Source organism: Xiphophorus maculatus, chromosome 18, assembly GCF_002775205.1.
Source record: "Xiphophorus maculatus strain JP 163 A chromosome 18, X_maculatus-5.0-male, whole genome shotgun sequence".
Classification (NCBI taxonomy): Eukaryota; Metazoa; Chordata; class Actinopteri; order Cyprinodontiformes; family Poeciliidae; genus Xiphophorus; species Xiphophorus maculatus.
The window spans coordinates 18,262,041-18,277,461 of NC_036460.1; the positions used below are offsets into that span (position 1 = coordinate 18,262,041).

The 15,421-nt window shown below is 38.2% G+C and overlaps 1 protein-coding gene across 2 annotated transcripts in view; it reads left to right on the plus strand.

Annotated features, from left to right (window-relative positions):
* The window catches only part of grm5 (glutamate metabotropic receptor 5), a 68,850-nt gene that overhangs the window by 42,547 nt on the left and 10,882 nt on the right, over window positions 1-15,421 (plus strand). For both annotated transcript variants that reach the window (XM_023351520.1, XM_014470358.2), the window contains exons 7-17: window positions 3,585-3,820; window positions 5,425-5,546; window positions 7,464-7,588; window positions 7,760-7,928; window positions 8,473-8,599; window positions 11,052-11,169; window positions 11,334-11,520; window positions 11,660-11,818; window positions 11,966-12,091; window positions 13,668-13,850; window positions 14,534-14,700. In XM_023351520.1, the coding sequence (XP_023207288.1) occupies window positions 3,585-3,820; window positions 5,425-5,546; window positions 7,464-7,588; window positions 7,760-7,928; window positions 8,473-8,599; window positions 11,052-11,169; window positions 11,334-11,520; window positions 11,660-11,818; window positions 11,966-12,091; window positions 13,668-13,850; window positions 14,534-14,700 (1,719 nt within the window). The remainder of the gene's footprint in view (window positions 1-3,584; window positions 3,821-5,424; window positions 5,547-7,463; window positions 7,589-7,759; window positions 7,929-8,472; window positions 8,600-11,051; window positions 11,170-11,333; window positions 11,521-11,659; window positions 11,819-11,965; window positions 12,092-13,667; window positions 13,851-14,533; window positions 14,701-15,421) is intronic.

Consider the following 15,421-nt stretch of genomic DNA (forward strand, 5'->3'; position numbering starts at 1 on the left):
ATTGTCAAAAGTATAAAGTTTAGATTAATTTGCGTCTGTCTCTACCTCTTTAGCATTATGGTTGTTTACCTTTTGTGTGTCTTATGTTGTCTTGTGATAAACTGGTGGCCTGTTGAAGGTGTTAACTGATAATTGTTATCAGTTATTATTTTTTGTTATTATTTAAATTATGAATAATTTAAAATATAAATTTGTCTGGCTGTTTGATATTGAAGACATGCACAGTTCTTTTCAGGTTGCTACAACCGTGAGCAGAATAAATCATTTTAAAGTATAAGGATCAAATGTGTTTTATTGAATTTAGAGCAATCAAAATTGCTGTAATCTACTTATTTTTTAGCATCTACATTTAGTGAGGCAAATTCTTCTATACAAAGTAACTGTATGTAATATTGTGTAATACTGACATATAAAGTAAGAAAACCAAGGCTTTATTAAGCCTTTTTCTGGAATCCAGACAGTCAGAAACTTCAGTCTTGTGATAGACTTTATAACCAAGAAACAGCCAGCTAAAAATTAATAACCATTTGCAAATGAGTTCTAGTTTCTATTTATACCCTGAATGAACAGAAAGGAAAGGCAGGTGCCTCGGGCCCAGCTTTTTAGAATTGATTTGCTTAAGTTACGCTTAAGGTATTTTGGTGGCCTACAACATTGGAATATTGTACGGTTACTCAAATAGCATTTGTGACATTGGTGCAGGGCATCAGATGTTAATTGAATAGTGAATTGAAAAGTAAGAGTGGAAGTGTGTGTGTGACAGGGGGTGGGGAGGGGGTGTGTGGGTGTATGTATGTGCATACACTTACGATCCAGTGTGCCTCTAATGAGACACAAAGTACAGACAGCAGATTGAGCGTGGGCTGGAAAACCATGACAACGGCCTTGGGTTTCCAGACATGTGGAAGGAGACTGAAAGAGAGAAATAGACAGAATGTCATTTATAACACTTATTTTGATCCAGAATAGAAAGCGATTGATCTGTCTACTCTGATGAAATAATAGGTAAACAACTGCAGTCTTTTTTTCGTTCGCACATTCAGCTTATCCTCATATACAGTACTTCTGTAAGCGCATCCCGAAGGCCTACGTTAAAACCCTCCTCTTTTTGCATCATCACCCACACAGCTGCATATCTGAAGTGTTAATCTTTAATCTGTAAGAACCCATTTGTCTGTGTGTTTGGCTTAAAATTCACCATTGTTGATTTGTCCCATAAAAACAGGTTTTAGTTTTATGTGTTTTCTTCCCAGTACTTGCACCCATTTGCTAACTGTTTAGCACATCTTTCCATCCCATTTTATCCCAGGATGGTTTAATTACCATGTCAAGGGATGAAATGAAATCAATTTGCAAAACCTTTGCTCAACTAACTACTTTGGGTGTGGGGAATAGCCTCAGGTGTTTAGCATTTAGTCACAACTGTTGAAATTGACACCAATACACGGGGGCCAGCTTTGGTAAGATAATCATTGTCAATAAAGTGGATGGGCTGAGTTTTTTGGCAGAAAAGCATGAGCAGACCATTGGGAGGCACTTTATCCCTACACCTGATTCCTCCTCATACTGAAGCACAAAACTCAGCTACTATATTCAGGGTAGTTCTGATTGGCTTCTACTAACCCAGTCTTTTAGTTTTTGTCATGCTCTCACTGTACAGTACTAGTAAAGTTCAAATATTGACAAAGAAATGCTGATGGGAGAAAATTTGAGATGTATGAAACATGACACTAACTTCAGTTTTCTTCCTCTAGTACCTCTACATTACCAGTCCAATGTGCATATTGCATTACTTGTAAGATTCACTACAGCTGAAAGCCAGGGCCTTATGTCTTAACATTCAAAAAACCTACCAGCATTCCGCATAGAAATACAGAAAATGGTAACACATTTTTTATTTTTTCCTTTAAAAAGCCAGCATTATGTATTTTCCATGCACATAGTGCCATTTTATAGCAAAATCAAGAAAATATGTTTCCTTTAGTTGTTTTAAATATGCTGGACACATCAAACATGATGTGTCCCTTCTTAAGCTGCTACCCACCCGACCCAACCCCCGGATAAGCGGAAGAAAATGCATGAGAGATTCAAGGATTTCTCAAACATGCATGGGAAGAGCAGCACAGGTATGTTTTGGATGGGGGAATAATCAAAAAAGTCAATTCAACACAATATTGCCCCCATTAATTGGATTAAAAGAACAAATTTTCACAGAAACTTTAAAAAAGGCTAAATGAGTTTCAGTGACAAGATTGTAGTCTCTTATTATTTGCATTGACCTTTTGCACCGTACAAATAGGAGGCTAAACATTTACTCATGTTAGATAGATTTATGGTAATTGAAAAATTATTTCACTATGATTAGTCACCACAGCTCAGTGACAGAAGGTGACAGTAACTGTGACAAAAAGAAGGGACAAATCGACAGAGGTGAACTTTGTGGTAGGCAGAGTAGGGGAAGCAGTTCACTTTCACACTGGATCTCCAACTTGACTGAGGGTGCAGGGACTGCTGTAGGAGAAAATTAGTTCTGTACTCTGGAGACAGAGAGAGAAGAGAGAGAAAAGAAACGCTGGTAGAAAAGGCTAACATAAAAAATAATGCTGAAAGAAACTAATTTTCACTGTAAGAACTGAGGATCATTGTTTTGGTTGTGACAGGCTGGCAAGAATTGTGGAAGGAGAAGATATTTGTCATTCAATTCACTTCCCTCCCTTTATCTCTGCCTTTCACATGCAGACACATCCACGTTGCCATCTGTTCGTCGTAAAGGAGTGGCAAACCTGGGTGTCTTACTAAAGATGTAAATTACAGTGTCTAAATGTGTTGTGGAGGTGAATTGTGAGGTGCTTACATGCATATAGCTGCCATTTTATCAGCAGCATCAGACAAACTCAGTTTGACCTAGATCATCTCAAGAGTCTGGCGGTGCATGTGTGTGGGAGTGTATGTGCCTAGTGGTTTTTACCCTTTTGTAAATGATCCATTGAATTTTGGACATGGCCCGTCATGATGTAATCTCTTCCTCCTACATGTCTTCTGACTCTAGTGATGGCTCTATTTTTGTTTCCTTTCACTCTATGTCTGGGTATGTTTCCTAGTCTTTGTGATGCTGTTTGTTCACTACTTAGCTCTAACAAACCTCCATGATGTGCACAGAACAGGTAGATTTTGTTGAGATGAAAGATTAAATCATACGCAGGTGGGCTCTCTTTACTTAAATAATCTCTGAAGACAATTGGTTTCTGCAAAGGATTTTATGTGGGGGTAATAGAATAAAGGCAGATGAATACAAATGCATGCCATACTTTCAAAATTTTTATTTGTGAATAATTTGGAAATAATCAATCCTATTATTCCCTGTTCCCAAGTATGTGCTACATTGTGTTGGTCTGTATCATAACATAAAACTAAAATACATTCAAATATATAGATGTAGCATTAAAAAATATGAAGTTCAAATAACTTGAATACCTTTGTAAGGCATTGTATGTTTGTATCCTCATTGGCATACTGATTGCACTCATTTCAATGCTTAAACTTGCTAAACATTGCCACTTTTCTCTCCTTTCCTTTTGTTGCAGCGATGGATGGGCAGACAGGTACGATGTGACAGAAGGCTATGCCGAGGAAGCAGCCGGGGGTATTACCATCAAGCTGCAGTCAGCGGACGTGAAATGGTTTGATGATTACTACCTTAAGCTCCGTCCTGAAAACAACCCCAGGAATCCTTGGTTTCCGGAGTTCTGGCAGCATCGGTTTCACTGCAGACTTAAAGGTCATCCACAGGAGAGCAACAAGTACAACCGCACCTGTGAGAGTAAGTGGAGACGCAAATAAAATACCAAAACAGAAGGCACTTGAGTGTTTCAGGCCAGCAAAAAAAATTCTGATATTCAGAATATTGCTCGGTGTATAGGCCAAACTAATGCTTTAAGCCATTGATGTGATACACCAAGGTAGTTTTGACATGCTGATTGCTACCTTGTCAGATGAATTAAAGTCAGAGCCACCCCTTGATCATTGTGAAGGTCATCTATTTATTCTTTACATCTCCTCAATGTCCACCTGTACGCCAGGTGGATCATATATTCATTTATCATCTGCTCCTACACTAGGTAAACACAAAAGATTGTAATTTTGATTCTATGTTAATAAAACATTCCAAACCACATCTTTTGCTTTGTGAAACAGTAATTGGTCCCTAAACTAAAACACTGATACTATCCTTGGCATCAGCAGCTGCCATCAAGTGCTTATGATAACTGGCTATGAGCCTTTTATATTTCTGTGGAGATTTTTGACCCACTCTTCTCTGCAGACTAGTTTTAATTTCACTGGTGTTGGAGGTTTTTTGGAACAGCTTGCTTAAGGCTGTGCCGCCATGATCTAAGTGCAGTGGAGTGTAAAGTCACCCTCTGAAGGTCAGACCTTCCCCTTTTTTTGTATAGAGCAGAATTCATTCAATAATGCTAAACCATGTAAATGTCCTTAAGTGTAATAATCACGGTTGATGCCAGATATGAAATAATTTGAGGAAATGTCAAGATATGTTTTGGCAAATGTGTGAGCATCCAGTAGCTTTCATCTGGTGGAGCAGGTCCACCCCTGTTCCACAGTTTCTCCAATGGTTCATATTGATTTACTGTGGAGTCTCAAAGCCTTGGATATGGTTTTGTAACTATTTCTAGTCTATTTCTAATAGATGTCTGCTTCTCTTCAGTTTTTTGGCGAATGATGTGTGCTGCTTGTTAAGATCTTTTTTCCTACTTTATGTTGTCAGAAATGTTCTATTTAAGTGATTTCTTGATTCTACAGGTTGGATAGTACTCAGGAATAGATGTGGCAAGAGAAATGAAACTTTATTAAGTACTGTTAACATGAGTCAATTTCACCCAAGGGGAATAATTACTTTCATGCAGATTGGGCTGGATAACTTTTATCCATAAAAAAATGAATTGATGAAAACTCAGGTTACCTTTGTCCTGCATTTAAATTAGCTGTGAGGGGCAACTTTTTGACAGGCTGAACAAACACCTACAAACAGACCACATGGACGCACACAACCTTTAGGTTCATCTTGAGAATGAACCCTCCATTGATTTTCATATTTTGATTCAATGCCATCCCTTTCTCTGTCTGTTTCATTCACTACATTCATAGGCTAGACAGTACTTGAGAGCTGCATCAAAGGGAGTCAGTTCTTATTTATTCTAATGAAATGGGACGGGAATTACAAAAGAACAGGACACAGACAGACGCAGAAATGCAATGTGGAGGTGGGGAGTGACTGATGAGGAAGAGGAGAAAGGGCCCTTTGATGTTAGAATAAAATTATTTCGTTTTTTTCCCCAACCATACTCATCAATACGATTGTCAGTCCTCCTCCGCTTTATTTATCTATTTATCTGTCCACCTTTACAGGAAAGGATTCCCTGCAGACTCATTACGCACAGGACACCAAGATGGGATTTGTCATTAATGCTATTTACTCAATGGCATTCGGCCTGCATAACATGCAACGTTCTCTATGCCCAGGCTATCAGGTAGGTCCAGTCGAAAAAAAATACACCAGGGACTAGGGCAGCAGTACAGAAAAAGCTGAGTGGGTAGATAATTGTGTTTCATTGTCTAAGCTCTTTCTCAAATTCCAATTTGGCTGTGTGACTACATTTAGTTCATGCAGAGAGTCCAGCAGTGTCTCCTTTGCCTCTCTACCTTGCATTGTTGCGCAACGTGGACTCATCAGTCATGACTTGTACAGACCGTGCAAAAGTCTCTCTGGAGACTGCTCCTATGTTTCAGCAGACTTTACTCCCATGTTTGACTTTTTTGTCATGCTGCATGTATGACAAAAAGTCAGAAAGTATCCCAATGCAATGAGGAAGAGCTTTTCAGATTGTAAACCATGTCTGTGAAGAGTGAAGTGCAACCAGATTAAGCTCCATAAGTGAGTGTTCTTCCTGCCAATTTGTGTTTGGCTTTCATTCACTGTACTAATATCATCAATCTTTTTACATACACAGGCTAAAAATCCCCAATTGCATCTAATTAAACTGGATCTTTTCTGTAATCATTCTAAAAGTGGTCTTTTCTTTGTGCACCACCAGAGTTTGGTCCACTTTCCTACTTAGGAGAAGCTTAGAAGTGATGATTGACAAAGGTTGTTTCTGTTTTCTTTTTCTTGTGATTTAGGTTAGTAGAGCTGCACTTTGTGTTTCCTGTTCTTCATTTAGTAAATTGCTGTCGACATAGGTTACTTCTTCTGCTCACCTCACTACAATAATGTTTATTAAACAGCTGAAAGTGCTACTCTCCCCTTTATGGTTACGGGAGCTGTTGTCACACTTTCTTATATCGCTACTAATTGCATTTCCTAAAAATATTGATTCCTGTAGCCTCTATAACCTGCACTTCTTATGCTCAAAATTTAATGGCAGTGTTGTTATAAAATTAAACATGTTACAGTATTAGATGTATAGAATAGCTATGGTGGAATGTTGTTTACATTAACTTAATACATCATTTAAACATAAAGCAGAAAAGCAATAGGGTAGAAGGAAGCATGTTTACCAGACTCATAATGTCTTTTTATAAATAATTATTTTGCTGGGAAGATGTGCAGGCGGATTTTTAACAAGTGACCACTCACTGGCTGTTGATTTAATTTCAACAAACCTCCAGTAAGTCACAGGAAATCTGGTTGAGTGTCACAGATAAAATGTTTATTTCCCTCAACACAAAGCCATAGCAATGCATAAGGAGGGCAGTGACAGACTTGCAAAGCAGTCTGCCACTGTCCTAAGTGGACAGTTTAACAGGTCCCCTTAGTTAAACTGTTCAACTACAAACAGCATTGTCGATAATTTTACAATGCTGCCTTTATAACTTTAAACAAGTTATAATATGCTTCAATTTTATGGACAAATAGGTGAAGATGCATAATCAAACCAACTACAATGAGACATCTATCTGAATGTTGTCCTTTGAATGTTTACGAAAAAGGTAATTGATCTTGGAGATCATTGACCTCTGGTAAGATCAATGATCTCATCTCTGATTTTGTTTTTAACTAATCAGTTAATAATGCTCTATTATTTGACTTAGGCTAACATAGCATTTTTCCTCGTTTTGTAGGCATTATGTTTGTGCCAGCCTCGTTGTAATTTGACCTGAAAAGTCTAAATAAAAATTGTAGGAACCTATGTTGCCATGATTTCTGTATTCCTGTCAGTTGTATTTGTAATTTTTTGCATTTGTTCTTTGCTGGGTGTAAAACAAGTTACCTCTTGGGGACAATAAAGTTGATCTTTTTCACATTTATTAAACAGTATATTAGAATATGTTTATGTTTATTTGGAAATTGTTCCATAAAGTTGAATAATTACATACTACCATGGTTATTTTGTGCAATACTTTGAATTCATTTGAATACTTAAGACTAATGGCTAACATTTCTATAGGGCCTTTGTGATGCTATGCGACCTATAGATGGTGCTACTCTGCTGGACTTCCTGATGAAAACCAACTTCACTGGTGTGTCTGGAGAGGGAATTTTATTTGATGAAAATGGAGACTCACCTGGCAGGTAGGCAAAGTTGCTGGGTGATTTATATCCAGCATAATTTCTATGACCTACAGCATGTAGGTTATAGAAACCTACATGCCGGCATTTCCCACTAAGAGATCTTTGATCTTTGATCTCTCAGTGGGAACTTTGTGTCTTATGTTGACTGCACATTTTTATTGTTATAAATAGGTATGAAATAATGAATTTCAAGAAGATGGGGAGGGACTACTATGACTACATCAATGTTGGTAGTTGGGACAACAGCGGATTGAAGATAGCTGATGATGAAATTTGGTCCAGGAAAGATGCCATCATTAAATCGGTCTGCAGTGAACCCTGTGACAAAGGGCAAATTAAGGTAAGACGGGAGATATGCATTGAATGTTTTTTTTTAAGATTTAAATGGGACAAACAATTTTTGTAAATGAAGTGTTCATTTTGCATGGTGTGCAGTGGTTGCTATACCCTGGCAATATTAAAAGGCAGGCACAAGTAATTTTCAATGTGCATCACAAAATCTTACATCTTAGGTCATAAAATTGATTTTAAAACTGTCTCATGGAATCATGTGCAAATTTCTGTATCTATGATCAACTAAGCAAATGGTTTATAATTCTCTGCAAGCCTATGGTTTAAGTCACTTTTGCCCTAAGCCTATGCTTGCATGCTCTACCTATTCCTATGTGTGATTTTTATTCCCAGATTCCCCCATTCAAAGGAAAATGATATTTTCTGCTTGACTTGACAACAAGCTCATTTTTACATAAATATACTGAGGCCCCTGCATACGAGCTGCAATGTCAGCAAATACAAACAACTTTCCTGCCAACTCAATCCCTGTATTTAAACGGGGACTTGTTCAATAGTAAAAAAAAATAAAATGCTTCTGGTCTCTGTTTCAGGTGATCCGCAAGGGTGAGGTGAGCTGCTGCTGGACGTGCACCCTGTGCAAAGAAAACGAGTTTGTGTTTGATGAATACACCTGTCAAGCCTGTAATCTAGGCTCCTGGCCTAATGATGGCCTCACAGGTCAGCATCTGTATGTTTGTGCTTCTGCATTTGCTCAGTTCTTGAAGATACTAAGATGTTGTAACACAGAAGTCCTTGTTCAATGGGGGTGACTGCATGTGGGGGTGCAGAAAAGATTAAGCAATTTAAATTAGAATTGCGCTGAGATGAGAGTTCTCTCATCTAGTGTGTTGTTACAGTAAATTAAAAAGTCCTGCACCAACTACACAATAGACAACCCTTCTTTTTTGACTCACCTCTGCCTCTCGCATCCGCTTTCCTTGTCACAGACATTGTCATGAGTGTTTTGATTATTTTGTATTAAGAGAGGCTTTCAATTTTTAATTCAAAAACACTACAGTCCCAGCGAATTTTACTCCACCTTTATTGCATTGGAAGCACTGGGATTGTCTTGTTGTGCTCTCAGCTGCTCATTATAATGTTCCTCACTGAGCTTGATGATTAAAACATGAATCAAGCCCTGCTGAAAATTCAAATGAAGTATCACTGTCACAAAAAGAAGCATCCTAAAACTCAAATCCTGAACCAATGCTGAGCTGAAAATTGAGAGTAGGAAAGAGAAATATGGCACTTGCCAATTTATTTTATGTCACATTTCCTCCACTGTTTTGGGGGGATGTTGACAAGGTTGGTAGGAGTTCATCCTGTAGACGATGGGTAGTCTTTTATTATTGTCCTCCCTTGACCTTTAATATTCAACATGGTAGCTGAAGCCTGTAGGATCTGAAAAGAAATATTTCAGATCCTACAGGCTATTATATGTTTTATTATGTGAGTATGGTTTCTCAATATGGAATCATTTACTTTGATAGGTTGAAAGTAGCCTTATAACCCTATACAGATTGCTAGGAGGGTTTATGGAGCTATGTGCTTCATATCACCAAAAGGTCAAAATGCCTGCTTTTACAGTTAATTGCTCTTACATCCTGGAAGCAACAAGGATGGACTTTTTCAAATAAATGGCTTGACAGTGGTGGAAATGTTATTTTTCCCATGACTGTAAACAGAGGCACTTCAATCAAACCAACACACGGTTTTCTAGTTTCGACTCCTCACATTTTGATCCTTCAGACTCAGACCAATGGAAAATAAATCTAAAAGACTCAGAAATCAAAAGGCAGAGCAAAGAGACAAGGTAGAGGATGAACCGCGTGCGAGAGAGAGAGAGGTCAGATGCATTTGAAACCACAGAGAGGTGGACAATAGGTTTTGATACAACAGTTGAGGGAGAGAAATAACAATTTAGAAAGATGAAGTGAGACTTGTCCTCTCCAATCAAAGCTAAGCCTTGTAGACTGCTTTTGGTAAAATACAGCAGTTCACAATTTCCTGCAACTCAGGAAATTAAATAAGAAGGTGGCCAAAGGGGGTGTGAGGGCATGTCGTAGGACTTTCAGCCTTGGATTCAGAGCTATATATTTTTTGTCACATATAAAATGTTGTCTTCTTCTTCTACAAAACTTAGATACATTAATTTTTATTTGTGTGCTTGAGCTGTATTCTCATATGTTAAAATAAAATTGAAACTTATGCTTATTTACAGCTTTGCAGAAGACTGTTACTTGATTTTTTTTTTTTTTGTTATCACTCCCTTGCTTGCAAAACTTCTAATATTCATTACCTGGGTCCAAATTTCCTTATTGATTTTATGAACATTGTTGACCATGTTGAAAACACTGAACCTAAAACAAAAATTATCTGCCTCTGTAGAAATTGGGTTGTATTTCTAGAAAGAAGAAGCAAGACTAGCTTGAAAGTCAAAGAAAAGAAAATTGGTTTTCTGCTCGTGGCCAAGAAGTACCCAGATAAAGTCCACCAGCATAAAGATGGAATATAATTAGAGCTGTCTCTTTAATTAATGCACCTTTATCTCATCACAAATGGAGAAGACAGCGATAGAGAGGAAAAGAATTAGGTAACAAGGTGGGATGGAAGAGGAAGTGGAGAGATAAGGGAGACATTAGGGGATATTTAAAGGCCAGAATAATTTATGGAGGAATAAGGAAATAAATGGAGGAAGAAAAATGCATGATAAGTTTTCAGGAGTAAGGAGAAGATTAAGGTTCTATTACTAAGATATATTTGTATGTCACAAAGAGCAGCACCATTCAGTTATGTTGTTTACCACTCTTTTTATACTAATTCAAACTTATATAAATGTCATATTTATGACACAGTTGTAGTTGTAGAAATATTTGTTAGACTTTGGCAACATCTAACATTTTTTTTCCAGCATTGCAAAATCACCATCAGTTTAATTATGTTCAGGGTAATGTAAAGTGGTGGTTTTGCTTCATTATATTTTTTGCCTGTAAGTCAAGCAATAGTTGATCTACATGACGAGAAATATTAAGCCAAATGTTAAAACAGAAAAACCTTTGAAATTCTGTCATATTCATACAACAATTTAAAGTTTGCTTTTATATTCCATCTTCACACCCTTTCTTTCCAGGCTGCGACCCGATCCCTGTGGAGTACCTGCGATGGGGGGATCCAGAACCCATAGCTGCTGTGGTATTTGCTTGCCTCGGACTAATGGCTACCTTCTTTGTCACTGCAGTTTTTATCTAGTAAGAATTTTTTAAATGAAGAAATATTTCAAACCTAAAGTTGAAAATGTGCCCGAATTTTTTTTTTCACTTTGTTATTGTCCATCTTTGTATATTTTAATTGTTTTAGGGTTTTTTTTAATGGCTCCATCATCATATCTAATGTTTGTTTGACTGTATCTAAGTTTTCGGGACACCCCTGTTGTGAAGTCCTCCAGCCGGGAGCTGTGCTACATTATACTAGCAGGGATTTGTCTCGGATATCTGTGCACCTTCACCCTCATTGCAAAGCCCCACGTGATCCACTGCTACCTCCAGCGACTAGGAATCGGTCTGTCACCTGCCATGAGTTACTCTGCACTTGTTACCAAGGTGAGAAATAGGACAGAGCCACCACTCCTCCCATTGAAACTGAGGCAGTTGTGTAGAAATACTGAAAGCAGATAGTTTAAAAATAGCTCCTGTACAGTAAGTGATGTATGTATTAATGATGTTTGGGATCCGACTGCAGACGAACCGCATCGCTCGGATCCTGGCAGGGAGCAAAAAGAAGATCTGTACGAAGAAACCTCGCTTCATGTCAGCCTGCGCCCAGCTCATCATTGCCTTCCTCCTCATACTGCTGCAGTTGGGCATCATTGTGGCTCTTTTCCTCATGGAGCCACCGAATGTAAGTTTTCAGGTTGCAGATGTGTGAACTAAGAGCACGGCAACATGATTAAATAAACAGACCTAGGGATCTTACGATTTAATGAACGTGTGTATGATACAACCCAGATTTAGCTTAGTCCCGTCTCTGTCCTCTCACTATCTCCAGGTGATCAACGACTACCCTAGCATCCGCCAGGTCAACCTTATTTGCAACACCACTAACCTCGGAGTGGTGGCCCCCCTGGGATACAATGGCCTGCTGATCCTCAGCTGTACCTTTTATGCCTTTAAGGTATGCCTTTGATGTTTCCTGTCTGTTTATTTTATTAACAAAAATATCATTGGTACCTATTCTGTTGTGACTATTCATTTGAAGGTATTCAGATGCTTTATTATGTTTGTTTCAAAACATAAACACAGAGGCGAATAATAAGTTGCACGTCGGCAACACTTGTACATCAGCAGACTTTGCTCTCACAGAACTATTTGTTGACCCAAAATATTGAGAATAAAAGAATATTTTGGTCTATAGATTGAATGCATTGACAAGTTACAACAGCCAACAGTCTGAACTAGTGTTGCTAGTGGATACTATCATATGATCTCATGCTCTTGTAGAAAATAGGACACTTCTTATTGAAAGTCTGTGTTATTTGCACCAAACTGTGTTGTGAAGAAACCATATAAACAATATATAAATCACAGATGGACACATTTTTAATTATAATTGCATTCTTTCCAGATACATTCTCTCTTTGAGACCAGTAAGCATATGCAGTAGAATATGCAGCATGGTTCTGGAATAAATTAACTCCCATTTTGAGGCGTAAGCTGACAAAACGTTTTGAGTTTTTAGTGTCACCTGAAAAACAAAATCCCTTTTAAAGGATAATTTTGTAATGTTTTTTTTTTTTTTTGTCTGTCTTCTGTTTGCATTTAAGTTTACTTTGATCTTGACTCATATTTCTGAAATGTAGAAAAATTATGGAATGTGTTATCTGAATATTAATCCTACCAGATGAAAAAAACCCAAACATGAAAACTAAAACATACCCAAAAAGTTGATCATAAAGACTGATAAGTTTGAAGTTCTGTAGTACGTAACTCGACCATGTTGTTTCCTTTACAGCTTCAATAGCTTTCCTCCAAACCAGAGCATGGTGCAAGTGACATATTTTTCTGCATAAGTCTGTGAATTTGAATTGGCTTTACAGTAAGACTTACGTTCACATATATTAAGTTTATCCCCTTAACTGTCATGAGAACACCAGTGTCCTCATGGACCCATTGACTTGCATGTAAGTGACAGTCCAGAGCAGCATGTAAATGGTGGGTGGCTGTCAAGGAGACTCTCCACTATTTGCCAAATCTTCAGTAAAAGACTTTAATCAAAGATTCCCTTCCCAGTCGCCTGTGTTATGATGTTATGTCAGACATAAAAAGTGAACAGAAAGTGAAGCACTCTGAAAGTTTGGTGTGTAAAACTTTATCAACAGCAGTGAATACACTTATTTTTACTATGCTGTTTATGTGGGCATAGTTTGATTTTTTTCTGTAAGAAAATAGACACGGGCAGAACAACTGAATACATTACTGTGACAAGTATTTTAGGTTTATTGCCACTTGATTAACTTCTCTCTCCTATAAAGAGTTTTCTAGATGTTCATTAAGTCTTAAAGCCCATTGTCTTTAGTACCAAGATATTGGGCAAACAGCTTGCATCAATATTCATTCCAGCTCTAAGGCTTGTTGACAAAAGCTATAAGTGGCTATTACACTTCTGCATTAAAGAATGCAAAAAAAACGGATCATAAACAGTTACAACATTTTTACTGATTCTTGATTTTTTTTTTTTCTCCTTTTCAAAGACCCGCAATGTCCCAGCAAATTTCAACGAGGCCAAGTACATTGCTTTTACCATGTACACCACCTGCATCATCTGGTTGGCGTTTGTTCCCATCTACTTTGGCTCCAACTATAAAATCATCACCATGTGCTTCAGTGTCAGCCTCAGTGCCACTGTGGCTCTGTGCTGCATGTTTGTACCCAAGGTAAGGTTAAAATGAAAATAACGTTTTACCATTTTAATGGATACATTTTTGGTTTAATTGTGCCACCCACAGTTACTGTTGCCACTGGTAAACATGCATATAAAAGCTTTGCAGTTGCATAATAGAGAGGGAGCTCTGTTATAGATTTCCTGCTTAATCTCTCCAAGTTGTTCAGTCATGGATTCCTCGGTAAACGGTTTTTGTGTTAACTTGACCACCATCATTTTCACATCACAAGACCCAATTATGACCCATTTCAGTTTTCTGGAAGATATTAGATATTTATTAAAAACCTTCCTGGTGTTTCAGTAACTGTACTGAAATACCAGAGTATAATGTTGGCAGAGTAAAATCCCATACTCTGCCAACAACATCACAGGTCTAACCTCAAGTTGCTTACCCATCTGCTTATTGATGTGTAAATGTGTCTGTAGTTTTGAATGGTCACTGTGACAGGAAAGACTTAACAGGTTAGCATTACTTTAGCTAAGTATTACTAACCTTAACAAAATGAAAAGAAAATTTGTTCATTTAACCTTCTAATTTGTTTTTGCTTCTGGAAAGTAAGACTTGAGACTCTTCAATATTTACGTGAAAATGACAACAAAAAAACAGCTTCAATTCGAGAAACGGCATTAAACTGACATAGAGAGTTATGAATGCATTTCTCTGTTCCATTTTAGGTGTACATCATTCTGGCCAAGCCAGAGCGTAATGTGCGCAGTGCCTTTACCACCAGCACCGTGGTCCGGATGCATGTGGGAGATGGGAAGTCATCCTCAGCTGCTAGCCGCTCTTCCAGTCTGGTTAACCTGTTTAAGCGTAGAGGCTCTACTGGAGAGACCCTCAGGTATATCTATGTGTGAGAGTCTGTTTTCCACCCAGAGCCTTTCTGCCCAGGTTAATGCCGTGGTACTCATGAGTTACAGTCCAAGGTGCCATCTCTATAATAGACCCACTTAAGAAAGCATTCCTGCTGTGTGAGAGATTGATTACCTGTATTCACCTGAATCTGCTTGCCTTTTCTTCTGACCCCATTGTGAACTTTGGAAAATTGCCTCATGGAGGCACGACAAAGAAGGAGAGACAGCATACTGAGAGGGAGAGGAGTGAAAAGAGAATATAAACAGTGAAAAAGATGGATGGTGAAGAAAATGAAGAGCTGAGGTGATGGGAAGAAAAAGAGGACATTATTCCTCTTACTTCACGCTCTTCAGGCCATCCACAGTGACAGGGAACCGATCAAAGGACTCAAAAAGGAGTGATGCATAACCCCCTGTCTTAGAGAAAAGACTGGAACACGTTTTCATTTGTCAGCAGGTTGCTCCAGCTCACCCTGCTTGGCAAGCAAGATCTCAATCACACCCCTGTAAAAAAATGTCTATGTTCCTCTCTTTCCTCTTCCCCTGCACGTCTCCTTTGGTCCTATCGTCCTCTGTGGGTGGTGGTAATTGGCAGGGCTGTCTGTCTTCTCAGAAAAGGGCTGGAAACTGTTGTGTTTGAGATGCTGTCATTGTCAGAGCAGGCAGAACAGACATAGACAGAAAATAATTTAGCAGACTGGAGGAAAA